The 24,473-nt window shown below is 40.5% G+C and overlaps 2 protein-coding genes across 4 annotated transcripts in view; both read right to left on the bottom strand.

Annotated features, from left to right (window-relative positions):
- Positions 1-321: 321 nt before the first annotated feature.
- plpp1a (phospholipid phosphatase 1a) lies at positions 322-12,028 on the bottom strand. Of its 2 annotated transcripts, none has more exons than XM_076088078.1 (6): positions 11,555-12,028; positions 8,779-8,933; positions 5,526-5,806; positions 3,566-3,623; positions 2,235-2,411; positions 322-1,667 (listed from the first exon to the last, which is right to left on the bottom strand). In XM_076088078.1, exons 1-6 carry the CDS (start codon positions 11,610-11,612, stop codon positions 1,551-1,553), a joined length of 846 nt encoding a protein of 281 aa, XP_075944193.1. In that variant the 5' UTR covers positions 11,613-12,028; the 3' UTR covers positions 322-1,550. The 2 variants fall into 2 exon arrangements, with proteins under 2 accessions (XP_075944193.1, XP_075944202.1); XM_076088087.1 differs by lacking the exon at positions 8,779-8,933 and adding an exon at positions 7,208-7,359.
- Positions 12,029-13,697: 1,669 nt separating this feature from the next.
- csgalnact1a (chondroitin sulfate N-acetylgalactosaminyltransferase 1a) overlaps positions 13,698-24,473 on the bottom strand; it is a 25,295-nt gene continuing 14,519 nt past the window's right edge. For both annotated transcript variants that reach the window (XM_076088062.1, XM_076088068.1), the window contains 4 exons: positions 17,978-18,156; positions 17,433-17,527; positions 17,105-17,186; positions 13,698-15,700 (listed from right to left, as the gene is read on the bottom strand). In XM_076088062.1, coding sequence (XP_075944177.1) covers positions 15,405-15,700; positions 17,105-17,186; positions 17,433-17,527; positions 17,978-18,156 — 652 coding nt within the window. In that variant the 3' untranslated portion in view covers positions 13,698-15,404. The remainder of the gene's footprint in view (positions 15,701-17,104; positions 17,187-17,432; positions 17,528-17,977; positions 18,157-24,473) is intronic.

The following is a 24,473-nucleotide window of genomic DNA, read 5'->3' as shown; positions in this document are numbered from 1 at the left end:
AAGTCAGCATAGTATGTTGAAAAATTAAAAAAAAGTATAGTATGTCAAAAAGTGATAAAGTAATAGTATAGCATGTCGAAAGTCATTGTATTAGTCAGTATATATATATATGTTGTAAAAATATATAAAGGTCACAATATATCCTGCTGTAAAAAACTATAAAAAGTCATGGCATACAATAAAAGTGAAGTCTTTGTATAGTATGCCATGAACTGTCATTAAGAAAAGTCATAAAATAGCGTGCAGTTCATTCCCAAAATGTTAAAAGAAATGTCGATTCATGTCATCCACGTGAGAGTTGTACGTTATAAATGACTTCGGTTGTGAACAGAATTGTTTTTTATTCAGGTGAATGCGTCTGCGTTGTCAGAATACATTGAACATTCATGCTTTTATCATTTTCGCTTACATGAGCAAAGTGGTTCATAATGAGACGTTATTCTTGATATATCTGGCTGAGAAAGTAAACAAGTCGTGTTTTAATTTGATGACGGCTCATGACATAATACAAACACTTGCGTTTCCTTTCTGTTCATGGTAATAAGTAAAATGGCTTTTGTTTTCCTTTTTTTTGACATTTGTACACGTTTTACTTCTTACTTTCTATAAAAGTCTGAATGATGATTTGTTATTTACACACAGATTATACAAAAGTACATTGTTGTCTGTTCACTTGATGTTTACATTAGTTGTTAGATGCACAGGGAGCTGTGATAGCAGCAGCAGCAGCAGTCCAGCAAAGGCAACAAACACGCGACTAAAACTGACCGTCTGCTCTTCAACTCTCTAACCGAACATGATTCAAGTCAAGCTTCCTCCTCGACTATATTAGGTGAGACAGTTGGAGAGCAAGGCAGCAGTGGCCTGGAGTCAGCAGCTCCAGATGTGAAGCAGTGTTGCCCTCTGGTCTAGGATCAGCTTTAGTCTCCAGCACGTTCTAGCTTTGAGAGGCAAACATTCCTCTTATTAATGGCCCCTAAATTAACACTGGACCTAAGGCAGCAAAGTTATGAGATTCAGATGTCTCAGGCGTGCTGGAGTCCACCTAGAAACTGATCCTAAAACAGATCGTTGAGCAGATTTGACTCCAGGTCAGGAAAAGCACAAAGCAAGGTTACATTCACAGGTTTCCAACCCTCCTCTCCCCCTCTCTCTCTCCCCCCCCCAGCAGTGGTCAGACCCTTTAGTGGGTGCGTGCAGCAGTAAAGTCTTCCCACCAGCTCAGCAGATAGATGCATGCTAAATGTCTTTACAGAATCTCTAGCCCCTAACCTACATCTGTCTCAGTCACTTAGGCATATCTACAAGCCTTGGACAGGTTGTCACCCCGTTCCTTCAAAAAGGTGGAGAAAAATGATAAAAGTCTTAAAATCTGAACAGGCCCGATGCAGAGTCATCCACTGGCTGACTTGAGGTAAGAACCAAATGTAAATCCATGCGGGGGTATCGGATGAGAATTAGTGTGAGATGAAAGGCTAGAGAGCTGGGATCCTGGGTGTGCATCTGGGCAGAGCAGAGAGGGGTCGTCCTCCTCCTCCTCTTGTCTCAGCTTAGTTGGGACTCTCAAAGTGGTTTCCATTTGTTGTCTCCTGCAGGGTTGTGTGTGGCATGTCGACATCTTTACGGACATCTACGCGTGGCTTGAAAAAGTCAGACACGCAGAAGACCTGCAAGATACAGGAAGAGAATGTGAAAAGAAAAGGCATAGATGAGTGTTTGGCTTAACGATTTACACCTGTGCTTTGTTTAAAACAAAAAACATCCTGAAGGGAAAATTAATACCTTTAGATTTCTAATTTGTGTATGTGATGAATTTGTGCCATGGACACCAAACAGACAGTCGTGCGTAATGATAAATAATATTTGAAATATCCTGTAGCCCCATTCATAGCTACCTGTGGTCGTGCATCAAAGGCATTGGAAACTATTTTATTCAATTGGCTGCTTATTGTCTGCCAAAGTTATCTCACATGAGAGATTGATGGAAGTGTGTGTTTTGCCTCTAAATGCCACACTGAGCAGATCATGCACACAGAGCTATGCGAGCAGTTTCCACCCTCCATCCGGTGTTCATGCTATGCCAAGAGAAACATCTCCTGGTTTCATATTTCACTGATAGATATGAGCGTGTGCATCTAATAAAAAGGCAGATAATGCCCCCAAATGAATAAAAAAAGAAAAGAAAAGAAAGCAAACTTGCATATATAAAAAAAAGCTTAAGACCCATCACTTACCACCAGGATAGCCATGAGAGCCCCCTGCAGGAGTCCCGTCAGCACATCGCTCCAGTGATGCTTATAATCAGACACCCTCGACAATCCTGTAAACACCGAGGCAGCAATCAGGAAAAACTGGATCGTGGGTCTCAACAGCCTCGCCCATTCAGCCTGGAGTCGGGCCTGCAGGTAGAGCTGAAAGAGACGCAGCAAAAGGACTGTTGGATGATCAGTGTCGTACGCAGCATTACTGTGTGAGTGGTAGGAAAGCGAGCTGCAGTGATTTAAAGATGACTCAGTGTATTTCCATTTGCCTGACCACACCAGAGATAAATATATCACGCAGGAAACTGTTTTAAACAAACATCTTCTTAAGTTATTCGATTATTATCATTATTAGAAATCTCCAGCAGGCCACATTTCACTTTGTCAAACTGACCTTAAAACAATCAACTGATACAAGTAATCAGTCAAACATTATCTCTGTTCAGCTGAACGCCATGTTCAAAACTTGTGTTTGTATTGAAAACAGGCATCTGTTCTTTTTTTGTTGTTGTCGTTTCAAATCGAGGACAAACAAGTTTATCTAGATCCATGTTGCTCTTCCTGTAACACTAAAACTACGCAAACGCTGTCCTTTAACTGTGGGAGCACACAATCCCTGGATTTGTAGGTCAACGTTTAAATGTCAGCTGCTGTTGCTCATACTTGGATTTCCACTCAAAGAAGAGGGAGCGGGAGCGCTACGTTGGTGCCAGGACTTTGTCCCTGCATCTATTTATATCTGCTGGTGTTGAATGAATCAGCAGCCGGTAAAGTTTAGCAGGGCTGGGCAGTAAAATCAGCTCTGGACAAACACAACAGAGGGTCCACGGATGCTCCTCTGAGCAGGACAACTGTCATCAAAGGCGGATTAAAGAAATCTCCAAGCGCTGCAGTTTGAAGCGATATTTTGGCATCTTGGGAAATATACTCATTAGTCGCCTTTACCGAGAGTTCAATGAGAAGATCCATAGCATTCATGTCTGTTAAATTAAAGGCTACAGCCACGTAGGAGGCCGTTAGCCTAGCGTAGCATAAAGACTGGAAACGGGGAAACAGCTAGGCTGCTTCTTCTATCTCAGAAAATAACAGTATTTCAAAAAAAATGTCAAACTATTCCTTTAAGCTTGAGTTATTAATATGACCATCGCATTCTGTTTGGGAGCTTGATGTGCCAGTTTACATGACAGCAAATGATTAAAAAAAAGATATATTGTTCACAATAATTGGTTCAAGAACTTCCTCTGAAGACAATGCTCCAGTGAATAATGATTGCAAGTCAGTGTGTAACTAGTTTCAGTACTTACAGCCAGGAACAGCATGCAGTACATGGAAAAAGAGGAGTGGCCGGAGTAGAAGGACAGCCTGCAATGGAGAGACAAAAGCATTGCTCAACACTTTGCCATGTGCTTCAATAATTAAAAGACAAAACAAATGTGAAGACATTTAGAGATGTTGTTGTATTATTCATTAGTCAGACACACAAACATCATCCTGGCACAATCGTATTGGGAGTTGGAATTATTGCCCAGCCCTACTGACTACGTGAGTTGGTTGCAGTCGGGGACATGAACGATTATACAGCAGCTGTAGTCTGTCAAATTTCAGACAAAAGGAAAACAATGTCCGTCACAAAGCTGTGTGGCTTCAGCTGGCTTGCTTTGTAAATGTAACACGTGTAAAAGCAGTGAAGCAGAAAATCCTCAAATCTCTAAGAAGCTGAAATCAGTGTTTATTCTACTTATTGTTTCAGCACCAACAGTGTTTGTTAGTGGACGATCACAAGGGACCGTGGTTAGAAACCCCAACTGGCGAATGAAATAATAATGCCGACCTCTCTACATCTTCTGTGGCATCGCATTAAAACTGCAGGATGGTCCGAGCCTGTGAGGGCTCCACTCTATATGAACAGAATCCATTGGGATTCAAAAATGGTGTCCCTTTCCTTACTAGTCTTTGTTTTTTAATCACACTCTCAAGCATTGAGAACCTAAAGTTGGGCTTTCTCTCAAAAGCAAACAAATACATTTCTCTCCTCGGGAAATGAAACTAAGCCAAAGAAGAATCATATTACAGTAAGATGATCCTGAGCAGGCTGCCCGACATGCTCTGTCCTCTCCTGCTCATTTTCTCCATTAGAGACTAGCAGGCCACACACACACACACACACACACACACACACACACACACACACACACACACACACACACACACACACACACACACACACACACACACACACACACACACACACACACACACACACACACACACACACACACACACACACACACACACACACACACCTCATTTGAACCTGCTGATACATTTTTGTCTCATTATACTACATTAGAATAAACCTTTTGTCTCAGCTCGGGGGAAACTGGTTGCTCGAGAGAAGACACAGAAAACAAAAACACTCTCTAACCTTTAAGCAGAACAACCTACTTTACCTTTAAGTCAAGTAGAACTGAATAGAATAGAAAGTATCTCACAGCCCATAGTGCTGGTACAATCTGCACAGCTGACGTCACTGCTTCTATAATTACAGAGGTCTTGGTGCTTGTGCCTTCATCAGAATGAGAAGTGGATATCCTCCCCACCCACTATGCTTCCTTCTGCTCTGAGCTGATAACAGACACAAACAAGCTCTACATTCCTGTCATATTATTCAATCCTTCTGGTCTTCTTACCTTTACATCATCCGTGTGCAGATATTGACCAGAAACTAAAAAGTTGCACAACTTCACAATGTTATGCCATAACAGTCCTTCCATTGCCGTCATTAATCAACTAAGTATTCGTAGGTTGTTCAGTGACACATCTAAGCTTTGCCCTCTGTACTTACAGCACGAGCGTGTTGCAAAACAATGGAGTGAACAGAGGTTTAGAGTGAGATTTCACTAATCTGTTGGGCAACAAAACAAAAACCCAGAGTGCTGCAAATTTAAATGAGGGGCTCATTTCAACAGCAAGCATCTGAAATCATTAGTTAATCCAGGGCTGCACTTAGTGATTACATCATCAATTAATCTGACAATTGTTGTCTTGATTAATCATAAATGCATTGTTTTGTCTATAAAAAGGTTAAGTGAGTGAAAACTGTTGTTACAATCTTCCGCATCTATTTTGAGAAAAATCCTCACATTCCAAAAAGTGGAACCAGAAAATGTTGGAAAATGACTAAAACAATCGATCCATAATCAGAATAAGTTGCTGGTTGATTCATCCGTCCATTTCCAAGTTCTGAGGTAAAGCGATACGTACCTGCCCTCATTGACCATCTTCTCGTCTCCATTGCAGGCGAACTCCTCAATATACGCCCCCGATGAGCAGTTGATAAACTTCCAATCAGGTCTGCACACATCCAGGAAGTGCGGCCTGAGACGGCCGATGGAGTACTTGGCTATGTCGGTCAGAGACTGGCTCATCGCGGCGCCAAAGAGGAACGTGCCGATGGCTTTGTAAACAGAGGAAATGTGGCTGCCGAAAGAAGACTTGGATTTGATGCGCTTTAGATAAACTGAAAGGCACTCGCCAAATATCATCTGTAAGGGGGGGGGGGGGGGGGGGGGAGGAAAGGATACAGAGTTAGAGGTTTGTACAGAAATACAAAAAACTACAAATGAAAATGAAAGATGCAACTGAATGAAATCCACTCCAGAGCCTAAAATATTCCCCAATCCCTGTGCAATAATGTTTAAAGGAATAGTTTGACCTTTTGGGATCAGTATGACTCTAATGTCTGTACGCTAAATAGCCACTACCACCAGCAGCCAGTTAGCTTAGCTTAGCATAAAGACTAAAGAATGTATGGTGAAGGCTTTCCTCATGAAGTCAAGGTACCTGCACCACTTCAGTTATTGAACTACGTGTCAATTACCGAGCTTTAGAGGAGTTAACCTCCTGAAGGTTAACCCTGGTTAACCTTCAGACAGAGGCCTTTCTGCTAAGCTAAGCTAATCATCTGCTGGCTGTAGCTTCATATAACGGGCAGATATGAGCATTATTTCTAAAAGTGTCAAACAATTCCTTGAAATACAATCTCCATAACACTATAGAGGAATGCTCATCTGACAAAAATATAGCACATAATGTTGTAAAATATGATTGGCCACAGGATGATGTCCACTTAAAATAATATACATTTAGTTTGATCTAATTATTAGATCTTTTTAGATCTGACAGTAAAAGATTGTGGAGCTTGTACGTATGCGTTCATACTATTAAACACGTCAGAAGTGCACGCGTTTGTTCATCGTCAAAAGATTTCAGTGGGCTTAAAAAGCTGTTGTTGCTTCTGCTCTGTTAACTTTAAAAGCTCCCGTCGATGGCTCACTGAAGATTAAAGGAGTCTGTTCTTCATAAAGCTGCTTTAGGTTAACTTACTGCATCTAAAGAATGTAAATGAATACATGGATGAGATGCAGTATGGAACCTTTTTGTAAAACTTTTCAAGTGTTCAGTGAAAAGATACCTTCTCGGGTTATACACTGAACTGACTGAGACACTTTGCTCTTTGAGAGTTGTCACGTTTTTTTCAATTCCATTCAGCATCGAATGACCGAAGTCACCGCTGCGTCGCTGGTGAAGAGTTTCACATCTGTCATATTTACGGTCGTTCTGCAGACTGTTGGGGCGGCTGCAGAATAATTTAGGGCTGCCGAGTTTCAAAGTAAAGGTTCACCTCAGGTCACCCTTCTGTTTCATCTTCAAATATTGCAGTTTGGAGAAAAACATTTTCTACAACATGCAGTTAGCAAGTTAAGTCACAGTTAATGGCAGTGGTGGCTGACGCAAGCAATTAAAAACACACTAGAGTATTAGAGAATCAAGTACTTAAGAGAGAAGAGAGAAGTTCGGGGTGTTAAAGAGGATACAGATCAGCTGCACATGAAAGACAAGTCAAATAGAGAACCGTTAGCAGAAAACAAAACAGATGCACTTACAGTGAGTATTGTGACAGGAATCATAACCCCTCCTAACAACTGATAGGAAATGGTGTCTTCTTTAAGGGGGTACTTGATTGAATCATCATTACAGAAAAAGCCCCGGCGGAAAGGACTGTGTTGCAATGTGAGTATTACAAATGGAATTCCAGCTATAGCAGAGAGGCAACGGGAGAAAAAACAAAAAGGGAACAAAATTCAGGTTACAAGAACATGTCACTGGGCCCTTAGAACATCCTACCCATGATGCAACAGGCGGAGACAGCAGCCATGTGAGAGGGGGGGGGGGGGGGGGGTCGCACAACACGTTGCATCCTCTGAAGGAACACCAGTGTGCAAATATTAGTGGTTAAAGTGATGGCACGGAGAAAAGCCAAAGATGAGAGCACAACAGTGACATTTCTGAGGTTATTGAGCCCCACAGGGAGTGGGAGGAAACAGCGGCCTCACAGATGCTCGTATGTTACACACGTTCTCATTCACTTCCTCTCTCACAAAGTCCTGCTCGACGTTTCCTCTTTGTCTCTATTCTTTTTGGCAAACCAACACCTCTTCCTAAAACTCTCTGGTTTTTAAATTCCCACATTTTCTCCGACACCTTCAACCGGCAGACAGGGACCGATGCAGTGAGTTGTTTAAAGTTAGACTGCAATGAGACTAAGAGTGACAGACTGGTGTTTAGATTACTCATAAAACATAAATACTACAGACAAGAGACGGAAGAGATAAATCACCGATACAACAAAGCAATAACAGAATGCAGACGCACACACCAGCAACACTTGCTGCATCCGTCTTTCTCCAGAAACAGAGGAACATTCCAGCTGTTTAAAGCGACAGAAAGTTCACCCAATAGATTAACATTAAAAACTAAATGATTCAAATATAAGCAAAAACCAAAATGCCTGTCCTCACTTCACATCATCCATATTTCATTATATGTTTTGAGTTTGAGTTCATTGAAGATAATAATTGACTAATAGAATGATTAAAATCAAACATTAAGAAATAAAAAATAAATAAAACAAACTAAACAGTTGAAACGCGTGTGTGGACGCAACATGATTTAACATTTACCAACTTGGTTTTATATGAATTGTTTTTAAGTGGACATCTTCCTTTCAGCTCTTGATACACAACTGTAAGAGCTGATGTTGGTGAATAACCTTTAAACATGTCACAAGCCTCACGCTGCGAGAAGAAACTAAATAAAACATATACGGTGCATATCTGATTTCAATACCAGACAGCTGTCTGCTATCGTTAACAGCTTCTGTGTTAAAAACAATTAAAAGGAAGCTAAGTATTGTGAATACTTCCTAAATTAGGCTCTGGAGGTGTGTTGATCTGTTAACAGACTGGTCTATCAGCACATCTTGACTTGCCATCACAGGTAATTTATAATAATAATGGCTGCTTCCCATGTAGGTGTGCCAGTAAACTAGCGTGCGTCACACCAGAGCGTAGCGCCCCGGTACACCTCGTAGTGCATTAAAGTCATTTGGTTACACCTGCGATTGACAAGTCAACATATTGGCCATGAGACCAGCCGTTGATTGACGCCTACTTACGCAGCTAATGGGCAGGGTGAACCCCACGGTGTAGAGCACCGTGGAGGTTATTGTGCTGCTGTGGAAAGGGTACTTGATGCTTTCGTCGTTACAGAAAAAGCCCCTCTGGTAGGGGCGGATCTTACCCAGGTTAAAGGCTGCCAGAGGCAGACCCCCTGTGGACGAAGAGATGAGGAGAAGTTACCACTGTAAAGGGAGGAAAAAAAGAAACATGGCAGAGAAAGAAAAAGGTGGCGAAACAAAGTGTCGAGGTCTTTTAAATCCGTCATCTTTCTTGTAGAAGGGAATTTGTGACGTGAGAGGACGATGGTGCTCTTTAGCGTCATAGCAAATAATCAAATCTGTGTGACAGAAATGAGAGACCCCCCCAACCTTTTGAGCAGGCCAGTTAAAGGATGAGTCTTTATTCTTCATTTCATTTGAGTCATTAAATTCGGTGAAATGACCAAAAACAGCCATGAGTTATTCTGTCTCTTAATATGTTATAACAGTCAGCCGTCAGCCCATTTGTTCCTCGTGAAGACGGACAAACGGATCACAAATATTTAAATGATTTCCTTAAAATGCTGGGCACTGAAGTTTTTATCAACTGTTATTCACGCAGGAACAAATAAGAGCATTTATTTGGCACTACTTTCAGCTGTGAAATTTGGCGCAGTAATGCAAAATGACAGTACAATGAGCATGACGTGTATGTGGGATTGACTCCTCCCTGTTTATTGCAATAAAAGGAATATGTCATCCAGTGCTTATTGATGCATTACACATTAAAATGAGCCACATCCGGCTACATACACAGCTCAAGATCATTGTTCGTTTTAGTCTTTTCGTGAGAAATGTTCAGAAATAAGGAAAATATTGCAAGTCATATCCTTTGACCCTGAGCCACAGAAGATGTGCATCAGTCAGATACTCTGCAACATTATGTATTACACAGTGAACGTCATAACACCAAAGAATGATGTTGTCTTTGGGCAGTTTTTCCAGCAGGGAGGATTGAGAAGCTTTTTGTTGTTGGCGCACTGACTCATCGGTGTGAAGGGAGCTGTGGACATAAGCTAAGCACTCCCTATAGATAAATACCATAAAGATAATAGATTATGTTAATAGGTTCTGACAGTTCAAAGTCTGAATGTAAGACTGCTGTCATTTATCTGCTGGTTTGGCACGTTTAGCACAGTGTATAGTTTTTTTTGGTCTATTCAAGCAGAAAACGAGCTGTAATGCACATTAACAAACACACAATCCACAGAGCACACACACACACACACACACACATACACACAAACACATGAAGATACACAAACGTCCCATGAACTACTTTTTAATCCGGCCTGCCATTGGTGCAGCTGTTGACACGGTCAGCTGTGCCACACTAACTTGATCGGCTGCAACAGCTGAAAATGCCAGAAAGTGGCGACAGAAGCACACAAGGGACGGAACGGCAGGACCACCAAGTCCCTTCAGAACTGCAGCAGGAAGCCGTGCTACACTTTAACGTTCTCATGACTGTGCGACTAACTTCCCAAGACAAACACATGGACAGAAAGAAAAAAACAAAGTGTATATTACAACAGAAATAAAAGACTTGGAAGCATCTCAGTGATTGTGTTGGAAAAACTGTGGAAGCAAACCAGCACAAAAGCCTCTCCGAGCACTTTCTGCTCTTCAGAAGAAACAAAACCTATCTCTGTTCTCACATTTATCAGGCTTTGGAGTCGAACCTCCATGTATGTGCGTGTTTAGTCACATGCAGTTGACTCAGTCTGCAAACAGATTACTGCAGATGCTCGGTTATAATCTAATAGTCCATGTCGTTAGCAGAATAATCCAGTTTGCTTCTGCATTAGTCATCCAAACAGCAGACTGAGTCGGTCCAGTCATACTGGTTCTCACTGGCACGTGTGCACTTTAAATAAGTCTGTAGCCTTTGAAGCTAAGCAATATTTTAACATCTCTCTCCAGTCATAAACAGATATTTGCATATCAATATATTCTGGATTTTGTGGGGGGGGGGGGGGGGGGGGGCTAATTCAACTCTTTTGTAGAAAAACCACATCAGTATTTTCTCCACATGTTAACGTTAACATAACCTGTGGACTGCTATTCATAATCAGATGTTAAAAAGGACTTAAATAAGTGTTGAATATTCAAAACAGTGGTAGGAGAGCGGATACTGTAATGTTCTGAACACAGTCTCAGGTCTGATATGAGTACAGGTGCTCTCCCATGTAATGAGGTGTGGTTGCATGAATCAGGAACTTTGTGTGAGTGGGTTTAAAACATAAGCCTGGGAGGTATCGATTCCATTCATAACATTGTTTCTCAGCAACAACTTGAACAAAAGAGTAAATCCACACGTTTGTTTATAGACAGGCATGCATATGTGGATTATTACATATTGTTGCACTCAAGAAAATAGCAATATTGACTATTAGATTGCCTATGAGCATCTGAAACATGCACTAATTTGCATACACTGGAAACAAAGAACATGGAATTATTGATTGAACATATATCAACTGTATAGCCTACCTAGAAAGCTATTACACAAATACTGCAAATCACATAGTTTGATTTGGTACACTTAACTTAGAGGTTAAAATATAAACGTAACTAGAGTGACTGACACTCGCGTGCAGCTGAACATTCACCACTCCCTTCACGTCATGGCAAGCCGTTAAATATCCAAAACAGTAGGATTATATCGGAGCACAAATCGGCTTAGACATTTAGCTGTAACAAACAAGTCAGTAGAAATCATTGACATACATACCTAGAATCAGACAGGCTACGTCGAGCAGGACAAAGGGGATTCCTCTCGCCTCGAACATGTTTGCTCTTCTCCGTCTCTGACTCGACTCCTCTGATTTGTGTTGCGTCCTCTCCAGTAATAAACACCAGCAGGGGGATGCCCCTCCTCGAGACGACGCTGCTGCTGCGTCTCTCTACGGTCGCGTGGGGGTGCAGAAAGTGCTTGCAAACGGTGCAGAAACACAATAAAACGTCGACGCCCGGGCCGTAGGACAGCACATATCAACACGATATGCATTTGTTGTTGTTGTTGTTGTTGTTGTTGGGGGGCGGTGAACTGCAGCAGCGCCGATAACTCCACAAGTCTGTCATGGTGGTTTCTGAAGCAGATGAATAAAACAAACAGTCACTCCCACGAAGCACCAGGTCGTTTGGACGGACACCTGTCCGGTCAGTCGAGCCGGAAGCTCCCGGGGGGCTCAAGCCTGCGTGGTGCCTTCAAACGTTCGCGGAAAAAATCGGAAATAGCAATATTATTTATTGTAAACTTCCCGCAGTGAGCGTGTTTCTTCAAAACTATAGCACGTTATTGTAGTAAAGTAAAACAACAGCGTGTCATTTATTCTTTTTGTTGCTGTTTTTAAAGGATTTCCAAGATGTCCTATTTTAGTCCAGATAATCCAAATAATCATGGTGACTCCTAACTTCAACCCAGGAGACTAAAGTCACATTACAGTTTGATTTGATTAACTCCCCCACACACTTGTCACCCAGGGAATTAGAAAAAGGCACTAGTGAACTAACCCATAGAATCAATGTATCCAATGAGAAATTGGTATAACTTCAAATACACTGAAAGTACGACCAACTCTACATTCATTAATTTGTTAGATAATGTGATAACGTTCATTTACACTTAATTTTCCGTATTTTTTGCCTTAATATGAATCTCAGTATGTAATAAGCCTACATTTAATTATTTGTGATGTTAAACTTACCATAAACACAAACGCCATGCGCACTTACTAAAGGAACAAAAAGGAAGACATTAACAGCTCATTGCCACCATCTAGTGCTTTGGAGGTGAAGTTACACTAATACAATACTGAAATATTTCTGGAAATACACAATCGCTCAAAATCCTGAATCATTATTCAAATTATTTATTTCCATTAGATACACTCAGTTAATTAGGTACACTAAAACAAAACTATCAGTCTAATGCAACAGTCCTATTACCCTCTTGAAGGTTATAATAAGGTTTTGATTTGACTGGACAGTTTCATTGAGGAGGCTGCAGTCTGTGGTGCTGTTGAACTGTACTGCTCAGACTGTTGAAGCCTCATTAACTTCAGATACACTTTTAAATGCATTTGCACAGAAAAAGGACTGTGGATTTTGTCTCCCAACATTTACATTGGAAGTCCAGTAGTGAAGATTACAGCAAGAAAAACCTGCTTTAATTGTCAAATGGTCACCTGACTTGTGTCTTAAGACAAACGTGTCCTTTATCTAACAGAAAAATGAGCAATCAAGCAGAGTCAGCACAAGCCCACGTTGTGCTGGGAGAAGCTTTAATTAAGCAAAGTGATTGACAGCACCTGTGTGAATGGACCACTATTGTTCCCTTTAAGAGTCTGATTGTATCTTTCTTTTGTTCTCTCATAACTGTCTTTAGCCGGTTCGTCTTGATTGACAGGTGAAGACTTTGTGATTAAAAGTGTCATTATGAATTAAAACAGCCACTGGGAAAAATGTGATAAAAACTGATTTTTAAAAAATCTGCTGAAATTAATTGAGCTTCTAATTAAACTTGTGACTAAGCAGAATAATATAACATTTAACATAATAATGAGCTGAGCGTATTATGTCACAATTTCATGATCGTATACATTTTGTTTTTCTTTTTGTATGATTATTTATTTCACAATGTTTTATTTATTTGTTAAATACTGAACACGTTGAGTCTGCATACTTTTCTTCCGCAACTGGTCCCTAAAATATTAAGATAATGATATCAATATACAATATAAAATGCATTATAATGGGATTGCCAAGAAGTAAAAGTACAAATTTAAATATTCTCTACAATGTTTGCCTTATATTCCATCTTAAAGCTGGATAAGACTTGATACTAGCAGATGGCGTAAGCAAACACATCATAATTAAGCATTATGCAAAGCACGAATACGTTTTATTCAACTCATTTACATGAAATGAAAAAATAAACTTGAAACTTACATTTCAAAGCCATTCAATGTATTTTTAACAAGGAATGTTCCAATGGTAAACAAAAAAAACACAATTAATAAAGTGCCTCCTTTCACATCTTTGGTCATCCACCAAATGTACAGCTCCATTTGATTGAAGAGCTGGAGCCAGATTTATGGGCGACTGTATTAAATCTAATATAAAGTAACCATTGAGGAAGTTATATCTCTAAATCTACAACATCTCCAGTTTCTCTGACTGCTCAGTAATACATGTAATGCAATTTGATTGACAGAAACTAAAATATTAAGATCAATAAGTCTCATTCTGACTTATTAAGTCATCGTCAATGTCAGGACTGTGAACAGTATTACTGTCAGTCAGTAATCCTAATTATGTGTCCACAAATGAGTTATGTGACAAAAAAAACACTAATTAGTCTACATTAAGGTTTATTCTTTAAATTATACATTTTAAAAATATATTTATCTGTAGTTATATTTTGGGCATAATTACATACGTCTCATATTGAGAACGCTTATTGTTAAAAACGTTTTACTGACAAATACCCACAGATACTGTCATTCCTAGCACGTTTTCTTTGACTTCATTCATTATAGAAGTGAATGGTCACACAGAATACTGTCCATGCAGCAGCTGCATCAGAAATAACATACTACGAAATAACAAACATAAATAAAGGAATGAATAATTTATAAAAAATAATATGTTTTGGCCATTCCAGGCTTTAAGTCCTTCATTGTTTACATACCGACACGTTTCACTTTCAGTCCACTAGGTGGCTCTGTTTCCCTACACATAGAAATATGTACTTTCAATTTTCACTGGCCAGCCTGAACGGACAGTGTTCAGGTTTCATTCACAGAAGGCACGCGGTTCAGACACACTTTGCAGCTCAAACGTTGACGCTGTCTTTTCTAAAAGGCCTTCCTGCAGTTAAAGAGGAAAATACAAATGGGCGTTAACTTACATACTGACGTTTCAGAGAGGAGATCTCTTGATTAATGTCCAACTCTAGTTGAATCCCTCAAGTCAGTTTTAATTAATGTTCATTTCATGTTGTCCTTTCCAGAGCAACAAAGTCCTTGAAAAGTAAAAAGTCTTCACATTTTTCATTAAAGGAATAGTTTGAGATTTTGGGCTTATACGCTTCCTTGCTGAGGGTTAGATGACAAGATTGATACCACTCTTATATTTTTATGCTAAGGAGACAGTTAGCTTAGCTTTGCATGAAGCCAGGAAACAGAGGGGAAAAAATAGCCTGGCTCTCTCCAAAGAAAACAAAATATTTTTCTTGACTATTTCTGCCAATAAATTGTCCAGCATGCATCCACCCGTACAACTACAATAATGTAGAGGCTGCTTCTTTCACCTTCTGTTAGGCAAGCTGTTTCCACCCTGTTTCCACATGCTTTATGCTAAGCTAAGCTAATCCATCTGCTGGTTCTAGCTCCACATTTAGACAGGAGAGTGGTATCAATCTTATTAAACTCTTGGCAGGAAAGCAAATAAGCATATTTTCAGAAAATGTTGATCTATGCCTTCAAAATCGCATGAAGTTCAGATCAGTTGGATTCATCTGAGTCATTTCCACTGATTGCAGTCATTGCGCTGATTATAATTCAACCATCTTGAAGTCTTCACGACTTCTTGGGGTTTGAGTTTTGCTGTTGTTTCTGTTTGCGGAGGTGAGTTTCGATCTCGTGCCTGAAGAAGAGCATCCCCAGCTGGCCGTGCGAGGCCTCGTTCATGGCCTTAGACTGCATGCACATGCGATACTGGTCCGGAGCGAGCTCATCGGCGCAGTGCTTCTCGTGCCACAGGTGGAACAAGCCTCGTGACGGTGCTCGGACCACTAGGAGGTTGCTATGGAGGTACTTCCTGTACAGGTGGACATCTTCGCCCCCCCAGCCTTTGATGTCGATGTCAAAACCTCCTGGAGTTACAAGAGCAGAATGCAGCATATTATAAAACTTTAATATGACATTATAGTATGTGTTGTTATGATGATCATAAACCTTTTGATGTGCAAAAAAAATAAGTAATTTATGTCTTCAGCGCTATGTTCACTTCCTGATAAAGGAACGCTGATCATGAATCCTGATTAGAGTTTACAGTGCGTGATCATAATAAGTTTTCTCTCCACTCCGCCTGGTTTGTTGTTTCACGAGGGGGCGATGATGCAAGACAGCTCTTGACCTGGCATGTTTAAACCTGCACCTTTACACGCGTGAAGTACTCTTGTCTGTTTCTGCTCACACTTTGTGTCTGTCTGCAGTTTTATTTCGATTATTTTGTCCGTCTCTGTCTCCCTTTTTACACTCATGCTCCAGGGCTAAACAGAGACAAGAAATGAACCTAACAGATGAATTGTTCATTTGCTAATGTGCATGCACGCATGGCCTAAATAACACATTGCATCATCATTTCTGAAAACATTAAACGGCACAACTCAATTGTGCCTTTAAAGGCATAGTTCAACATTTTAGAGAAACAAACATATTCCCTTTCTTTTAAGAGTTAGATGAGTCTATTGATGCGTCTGTTTGGTAATTATGAAGCTGCAACCAGAAGCTGGTTAGTTTAGCTTAGCATAAAGACGGGAAAAACAGGGAAACAGCTAGCCTGGCTCTGTATAAAGGTAAAACAAAAACAAATTATATGTTGTTTCTTTAATACAAAAAACAAAGTGCAAACCCGATAAGTTGTGAGCTGAGCTAAGCTAAGTAATATAACATACATAAGCATACATATTTCCATGTACTTGCACTTGACTCTGCTAGAAAGTGAATAAGCTTATTTCCTTAAAATGTCTAATTATTCCTTCAAATGAGATTTTTGTTTGACTTGGAGCTTGTTTAACATTTCGGCACATTAAAGTGAGAGCATTTGCATGCTTGTGTGGGTGTTTGGCCCTTAAACAATAAAACACTTTGAATTTCACTGCAGCCTTTAATTGATGTCACTTTGGAGGGAATCTAAATTGATGCAAATCTGTCTTGAGAGCCAACACTCCTGAACTAATATACCGATTGAGAGCTCACAGGGCTGTGAGATATGCTAATATATGCTGCCACTGCTGCTCAGGGCTGTTTCATGCAGAGCAATATAATAAAATCTCCTCCCAGTTATGAAAAGTAATGTAATATTGAACCACTTGTGTTATGAAGTTTTTCATATCCATTACGCTATGGCACCATTAACATAGCATCTAGAATCTATGACCATTTTTTACCCTGCGCTATGAGACGCTCTGCACAGATAATCAACCCTCAAGAGCAACTGTTTCCTGCATTCCTAGAGAGGTTGTGATTGGCATGACTGCAGCGCAAATATTTACCTATGTTGATGAAGTCGGACCTGTATTGGCAGGTCATGCCAAAACCAAAGTCCCTCCAGAACCCCGTGTCTTTCTTGATCACCTGCAGGGGAAAAAACTGCAAGTCTTAGAGAGCTTATGAACAGAAATATCTCAGCTCAACACACACACACACAAGAGGCACATCGACAGGAGCATGCTTCTGTGGATTTGTAACAGCTGGAGAGGGGAAATATTTCTAAACCGCCCAGCCATGTAGCACAGCACTGATCATGATATTTCCCACAAGTGGCTTGCAGAGTGTTCGAAAAAGAATAGGTAGACTACGGATTTGATTGGTGTGTGTTACCAGCTGTTGCTCCACAGGTGGGACGTGTTCTTGACTTCCGTAGATCAGAGTGGGGTTGTACTGGCTGAATAACACCGGGTAGAACACCTTTTTACCTGAAATGGAGCGAGAAAGAGGCGTCAGACGAGGCAGTGATTTGATGTGAATGACAAACCCTTTTAACACTTAAGAAATGGTAAGTGGACTTGTACTTGTATAGCTCCTTTCTAGTCTTCCGACCACTCAAAGTGCTTTTATACTACATGTCATTCACCCATTCACAATTTGATCCTTTGGAATTATAATTCTAGATAGCTGCCATTGCATTCTGCCTTGTAAAAAAGGTTTATTTGACTATCCCTAATAACATTTTACAAATCTATAAATATAGACTAGCATAGCATATAGACGAGTCACAATTACAATGTGACTAGTCAGACTAATTCAAGATATCTGCAAACACTTGCACTGCAGTGTAACTGGAGATCTCATAAATGCATTGCAGATATCTTTGATGTTAATTATTTCAATCTTTTATATGTTAAAAAGGCAAAGTTATGTCTCACCGGGCTGCGTGTTGAGTCGACAGGTATTGAGGAAGTCAGCGGTGAAGTAGATGTCCACGTCGCAGAAGAAAAGCAGCACGTTGCCTCCCTTCCAGGCTCGGGCCCCGACGTCTAGACCCCGTCCCCGAGAAAACTCCTCGTCCAGCTGCAGCAGAGTGAAGTTCTTAAAATGAACTTCCCTGTAGATAGATAGATTTGTTTATAGAACGTACACAGAATGAATATATCAATACATTAAAATACATTTTTGTCAAGTTTATTCAAAATAAAAAGAGATCCTTCAAACTGTCCTCGGTTAAACTGGCAGAACTGGAAAGAGAATAAACTGGAGGATGTCATGCATTTGTCAGTTAATTTGTTTTGCAATACGCACCAGCTAAGTACAATAAATGAAATTATGTGGGCCTTAAGCTGGCTCCTGCATCATTACAAAATCCTGAGGCTCAGTCTTATGCCAAAATCCAGTTTAAATATCTTCATTATTTCAGTTGATGCTGTGTATATTCCTAAATAAATATGTGTTGAATTAAAATTACCACAAATAGCACACATTAGGCCGGATACTTATTCAGAATGGGAGTTGAGGGCCAAAATATAATGATGCTGCCATATACTGGATCTACAAAGTGGGAGGAACCTGAGGGTCAATAGGGGCCCACAGTACAATTATGCCCCTGGATTCTCTGATGGGTTCATTTGGCCCTGGTAATCCTTGGTTTTGTGGCTTTCATGCCTTTAGTCTTTTCCACCCAAATATTATGTCATCAAATATTTGTGGACCGACTTCATTTCACTCCCCAAAACATGTTCCTCGTTCCAAACTCCTGCTCCTTTCTCCAGGATTCTGATCATGATATGCAAAAAAAAAAAAAAAAACTTAAACTCAAACCGAGAATAAATTGCACGGGACAACAAAGCTTCCTCCTTCACTGGTCTGAAGTTTTCCAAGGATGTGGTGAGAGTAAAGAGAAACAGCTGGATCCAGATACAGCTGTGCCCCCCCCCCCCCCCCCTCCCTAAACCATAACAATTCAAACTGCTAGTGACTAATCCGTTACTCACGCATGAACAACACAGACTCACATTCAGATAGAAGATACTGAGGAAAAACTGGTTCACACGTCTCATGTTCGAGGCAGAACAAACAGGATTTAACCTCCTCCTGCATTCATGTGATGCTGGGTGACATAACACATGAGAGAGAGCAGGTCGACATACACAGCTTTGTCACAGGAAACCAGGATGACCAGAGGAAACGTGGTCTTGCTTTGTTTTTGCCAGAGGCAGCTTGAATCATGCTTCCCACATTTCCATTTGACTGCTATGTGTGAGTGTGGATGTCTGTGTGAATAGTTTGTATCAGCATATTTATTCATGTGTATTACTGTGTAAAAAGCCTTCGTCTCACTGCTATCCTCTCAGCTTCTCCCTTTAAAGATGACGCCACTTGTGAGTGTCTTATTTATCTGTTCGAACAACTTTGAGTGAAATATCTAGAACAATAACAACATGTGTGTACCTGTCAAAGTGTGTTTATGTGCTGTCAGTCAACAAGTCTGCAGTCAATTCTCCACGTCTGTCTGCAGTTTCTGAATCCATACAGAGTCAATCTGTTTCACAGTCTGCACAGGCTGACCCACCTGCTGGCATTAAACTGTCCACAGATGGCAGAGACGGAGAACAATAGCTCTGTTTGTCTCAGACAATATTGATGCAATAGCAGCTACATTCACGTGTTGATTCAGTTTCAACTTTAACAGGGCGGGAAGCTCATTTGTCAGAGCCGAAGAGAGAGGCAGTGGCATGAATATATTGCTTATTTCTTGCAAATTAACAAACAACACAAGTGAGTCAATTTTAATTTGATGTTGTTTTGTTCTGTCCTTTAAAGCAATAGTTTTAGGGACATTTTAGGGAATACTATTTAAATTTTTCATTTACGAGAGTTAGACGAGAAGAACACATTATATCTTGTTTATTTTAAAAAAAAACAAATGTAAAAAAGTACTATTTAAGTTTTAACTGGGGGTTCTGTGCAGTATTGTGTATTAAGTAGTGAGCTTTAGAGGTGCTGGTACGCAGATTTTGTTAACTTTGCTGTTTTCAGTCGACATAAGTCAACCAGCTGCTGGCTGTAGCGTCATATTTCCAGACATGAGAGTGATGGCATTGATCTAGCAACAAAGAGAATAAGTTGAGTTCTCAAAATGTCAAACTATTCCTTTAAAACAGATTTATGGTCTACTTGGGGTCTTGTTTTACATTTTGGCACAGTTAAGTGAGATCATTTTCATGCTTGTGTCACTTTGAATTTCACTGAACCCTTTAATTGATTTCTCTTAAGCGCAGGGTAGCTTGGCTCTGTTCAAAAGTATGAATAAAAACCTGCCTGCCAGCTAAAGTTGTATTTACATCTTGATTTGTTTTTAAAATGAATTGAACAAACAAGATACTGAGTAATGTAAACTGTAGGTGGATTTTGTTACCTTTGGACTGACTCAGGCTAGGTCTTTATCTGCCTGTTTCCAGTCGTCCTGCTAAGCTAAGCTAACCGTCTCCTGGTGGTAGCCTCACATTGAGCGTACGTGAATCTCCTGCAATGACTTACAAATTCAGTTGTGAATATTTACATTTCGAGGGACATGTAGTTGTAAACAATTCATTAAATGCTATTCTCCTGAATACAGAACATGGGAACTATTGTGTGCCAAGTGAAAAAGTCTGCTTAAATCCTGGAACATCCTTGTTTTCTAAATTACTTTTTATACTCATCACTTTTTCTTCCCTCTTCCATCACAGGCATCAGCTCCCTTATGATAGCCAGAAAAAAGTCCAATGTGTTTACTGTGGGCGTGATGGCTGGTACCTAGAAGGCGCTAAACTGTTGAAATTGTGTCAGAGTGAGAAGCCTGTTAAGAGCTGTCATGTTGTGTCACAGCAGCAGTCCTTATCCTGTTAGTTCTGCTGAGGACAGGAAGGGGAGACCAGATTCTCTTTCTCTGTAAATATGTGCCTCTGTGTAACCGTTTGCATGTATTTGCTTGTGTGTGGTTATAGCTTAAAGACTGATCGCCGACACGGTGCTTACTGAACGTGAAAAGTCTTGGCTGTAAGCCTCTATGTCTGTGGCCATGTTTCTGAGATACCTGAAGCATTCTTGCTTTTTAGTCTTGTAGCCTCATGAATACATTTCAACTAAAGAGGCTAAACTGTTTTCACTTCTTCAACATCTCTTTCTGATGCAGCAATGCCAGCTGGTAGGGCTCTTCTACCTGTGATTTTTTAAATTCCTAAAATCAATTTTAAACAACACATTTTCCCTGTTTGTCTGTCACCTGTCTGGTGTTCACAGAGCAGGGAGGCTAATGTGTTTGGGCTACAGTGCAGAAAAAAAAAAAAAAGCTTTTGCTTTACAGTGAGCTGGGGAATCAGCAGTCAGTGCAAGTAATGAAGGAAGTAAGTGCAAGCTATAAAAAAAGTAGGCTTGTTGGGATCACTCTCAGGCTCAGCCCTCAGGCAAGTAAGCTACTCCAGTTATATTAACAGTGAGACATTTGCAGAATGGGTATTGGCAATTTGTAAAGACTCTTTCAAATGAATATTTGACAGCCTTGAAAACTCCTATATGATTTGTTTATCATATCAACAACTCATAATCTCTCAATCACCTTCTGCTGGATATTTTCGTCTCGCTTCCTTGTCAGAGGGTTTGGTTTCCCGTCTGGGAACCGCAAGAAATGTCACGATAACATGAAAGGCTTGGCACAAGTTGAGGTAAAGGTTCTAGCTGAATGAGTGACAGAATGATCTCATACTCCGCTTCTTCGTCTGTGGAAATGTTTGATCCTTCTCTTTCAGCGTAACCTACTACTTCCTTTGATATCCTTGTCGATGCTCTATTTCCATCCTCGGAAAATCTGACTTTTTTTGTCCAACTTGCTCTCCTGTCTTATTTTCTACACTACTCCTCTGACTTCCTTTCTCACTGTTTCGTCTCTCATCCGTGGCTTGACACACAGTACTTATTGATATGTATGGTCTGGTATCTCTTTAAAACAGATCACTCATTCTTCTCCCTGTTACACACACAGTCTCCCTCCCTCTTTTTTCCATCTGCTCTTCCTCTTTATCTAACGTTGTTCTCGATCATTATTCTTGAGCATGTAAGGCTGAGAAACTTACATTTCCCCCGACGGTTTGAGCCCGAGTTCAGTCTTTGAAGTATGGATGTGTAAGCGATATACTTGAAAGTTCAGCAGCTGATCCTATCTATTTTAAACGATATCCACGGTGTCTGGCAGAATGCTTGAAGACTGCTGTTCTGATTTTATGGTGCTTTTCTATCTCCTATATTCTACTCTGGCTGTTTTTGGCTTTTGTTACAGTAGAACTGGTTTGGGTTTTTGATTTATACTCTCAAATAATTAGCACCTACAAAAAAAACACACATGTTGTATTGTCATTTAATCCCCGAAGAGGGGTTTATATGGGCTGGAAAGATGGCTGAGATCCAGGACAATTCAGATCTTGTTAGACTTATTAGAAATTTGCCTCGAGTAGTTTGAAAGGATTTCAGCGGTGAAGACGCCACAAAAAGCAGGGAGTGTGACTGCATAAGGTTAAAAAAACAAGAACAAATAGCTTGAGGTTGTTTGGGAGGAGACGCTAATCAAACCAGTTTCTAGAGGTGAACTACATTTGTAGGAAGGGCAGCGCAGAATCAGATCAGCCACTAATGATGCCATCACTGCTGGGAAAAGATATTGACTTGTTTGTGAGTGAAGTGTGTGTGTGTGCGTGCGGTTGTTTGTGTGTTTGTCTGTTGTGTGTGTGTTCTTGCACTTGAACTGCATCTCTGCAATTTGAGTTTTAGACCTTCATAGTGAGGAGGTTTTGTCTGACCCTCAACTCTTGTTTTCTTCTTTTCTTTGGTGAGCTGAATGAAATGAGCATTTGATATTATTTGCATGCATATCACTGAGACGATCGGTCATTTAGTGAGACTGATTAGTTGGTCGATAAAAGACAACTGTTGTAATTGATTCATTTATCAAGTAAAATTACCCAAACTGGGTTCAATACAACTTCACAAATGCAAAGATTGGTTTGAGCTTGGTGTTGAATCCTAACGGCTTTGCCTCTAGCACCACCATGAAGTTCACATTTTAGTGAAATTTCTTGACGACTAAAAGATGTATTGACAGAGGATGGATCGTCATAACTTTGGTGATCTCTGACCTTTCCAAAATGTCAATATGTACTAAACGAATATAGGACATATCCCAGCTGTACTCTATGTTTAGTACTAAACTACAACGGTGAACATTATACCTGCTAAACATCAGCCTGTTAATTGTGAGTATGTTAGCATGCTGTGGTTAGCGTTAGCTCAAAGCACTGCTGGGTGTAAGCTGTGTTATGCTAAAAAATAACTAGTTTGTGCATCGTGTTCTCTGACACTTTATAAACTACACAATCAAGTCTTTCATAAAAAAAAAGAAAGTTGGAGAACTCAGTTAAGAAGATAATACTCAGTTGCAGCCCAATTGCACGTTTGGACACATGCATGCATCTTCCTCCGTACGCCGATATGCAGTTTGTATTTATATCTGTGTGTATACTTTATATATATATATATATATATGTGTGTGTGTGTGTGTGTGTGTGTGTGTGTGTGTGTGTGTTTCTGGGTCCAATATAATGGCACCACAGGTACTTCTTCTTCCAGTGATGATTCCCATTCATTTTATCCACAGTCTGAAAGCCAGATAGACTAAAAGTAGGAGTACAGAGATGATTACAGGCCCTGATTCACACCCAGATAAGCTGCTGCATTTCTGGGGAATGCATTGTTAGGCTGTAAGAGGAATACAAAAAGCCTCGCAGAGTTCAAGGCAGAACCACTGCCGAGTGTGCTTTAACGGACACCGACTGTACCTCCACTTACTTCTACTCCAATTGTTTTTCAATCACTCCTTCAAGAATTCTTCCACACTAAAATCAGTAAGATTCATTGTTTCTGTGTTCTTCTTTCCTTCTTTTTTAAATTTGCCATCTGCTTCACTTCAAGTGTATTCAATGCTGCCTTTTTCATCTTCACAGTCCCCCCCCCCCCCCCCCCCCAGCGACAGAAGCAGGCAGACACACAGAGGGATAAAGAAGCGCTGTGTGAGACAAGAGACAGTCCGACTGTATCAAGGCCGCACAAAAACCTTCGGGGCTGAGAAATCGACAAGCATCACCATAGTAACCCCCTCGGGGGAAACTAAGGCCACAGTTGATCTGACTGCTGATCAGCCAGCAGCGATCGTCTCCAGAGGTGTGAGTGTCGAGAGGTCCATGTGAGAGGTTTGGCATGAGTCAGGGACGATCACAGGCATGTTGTAATTTATCTGTGTTGGCTGGTGGCTCTCAGCTCCGCAGCGTGGGTGGAGCGCTGCTCCATTATTCATCAGACAGATGACTGGCTGTGGCAGGACGCCGAGCCAGGAGGTGT

Source organism: Anarhichas minor, unplaced genomic scaffold (assembly GCF_050575085.1).
Source record: "Anarhichas minor isolate MPS153535 unplaced genomic scaffold, ASM5057508v1 ptg000002l, whole genome shotgun sequence".
In the NCBI taxonomy this organism is placed as follows: domain Eukaryota; kingdom Metazoa; phylum Chordata; class Actinopteri; order Perciformes; family Anarhichadidae; genus Anarhichas; species Anarhichas minor.
Note: the sequence above shows the minus strand (reverse complement) of the source record. Positions and strands in the feature narration are given on the sequence as shown.

Excerpts from the sequence above, each read along its gene's own strand:
- plpp1a (XM_076088078.1), bottom strand. The coding sequence starts at position 11,612 with ATGTTCGAGGCGAGAGGAATCCCCTTTGTCCTGCTCGACGTAGCCTGT. Across the intron at positions 3,624-5,525 it reads AAGATGGTCAATGAGGGCAG|GCTGTCCTTCTACTCCGGCC; the intron begins GTACGTATCGCT and ends TCTCCATTGCAG. Across the intron at positions 2,412-3,565 it reads ACTGCATGCTGTTCCTGGCT|CTCTACCTGCAGGCCCGACT; the intron begins GTAAGTACTGAA and ends CGTCTCTTTCAG.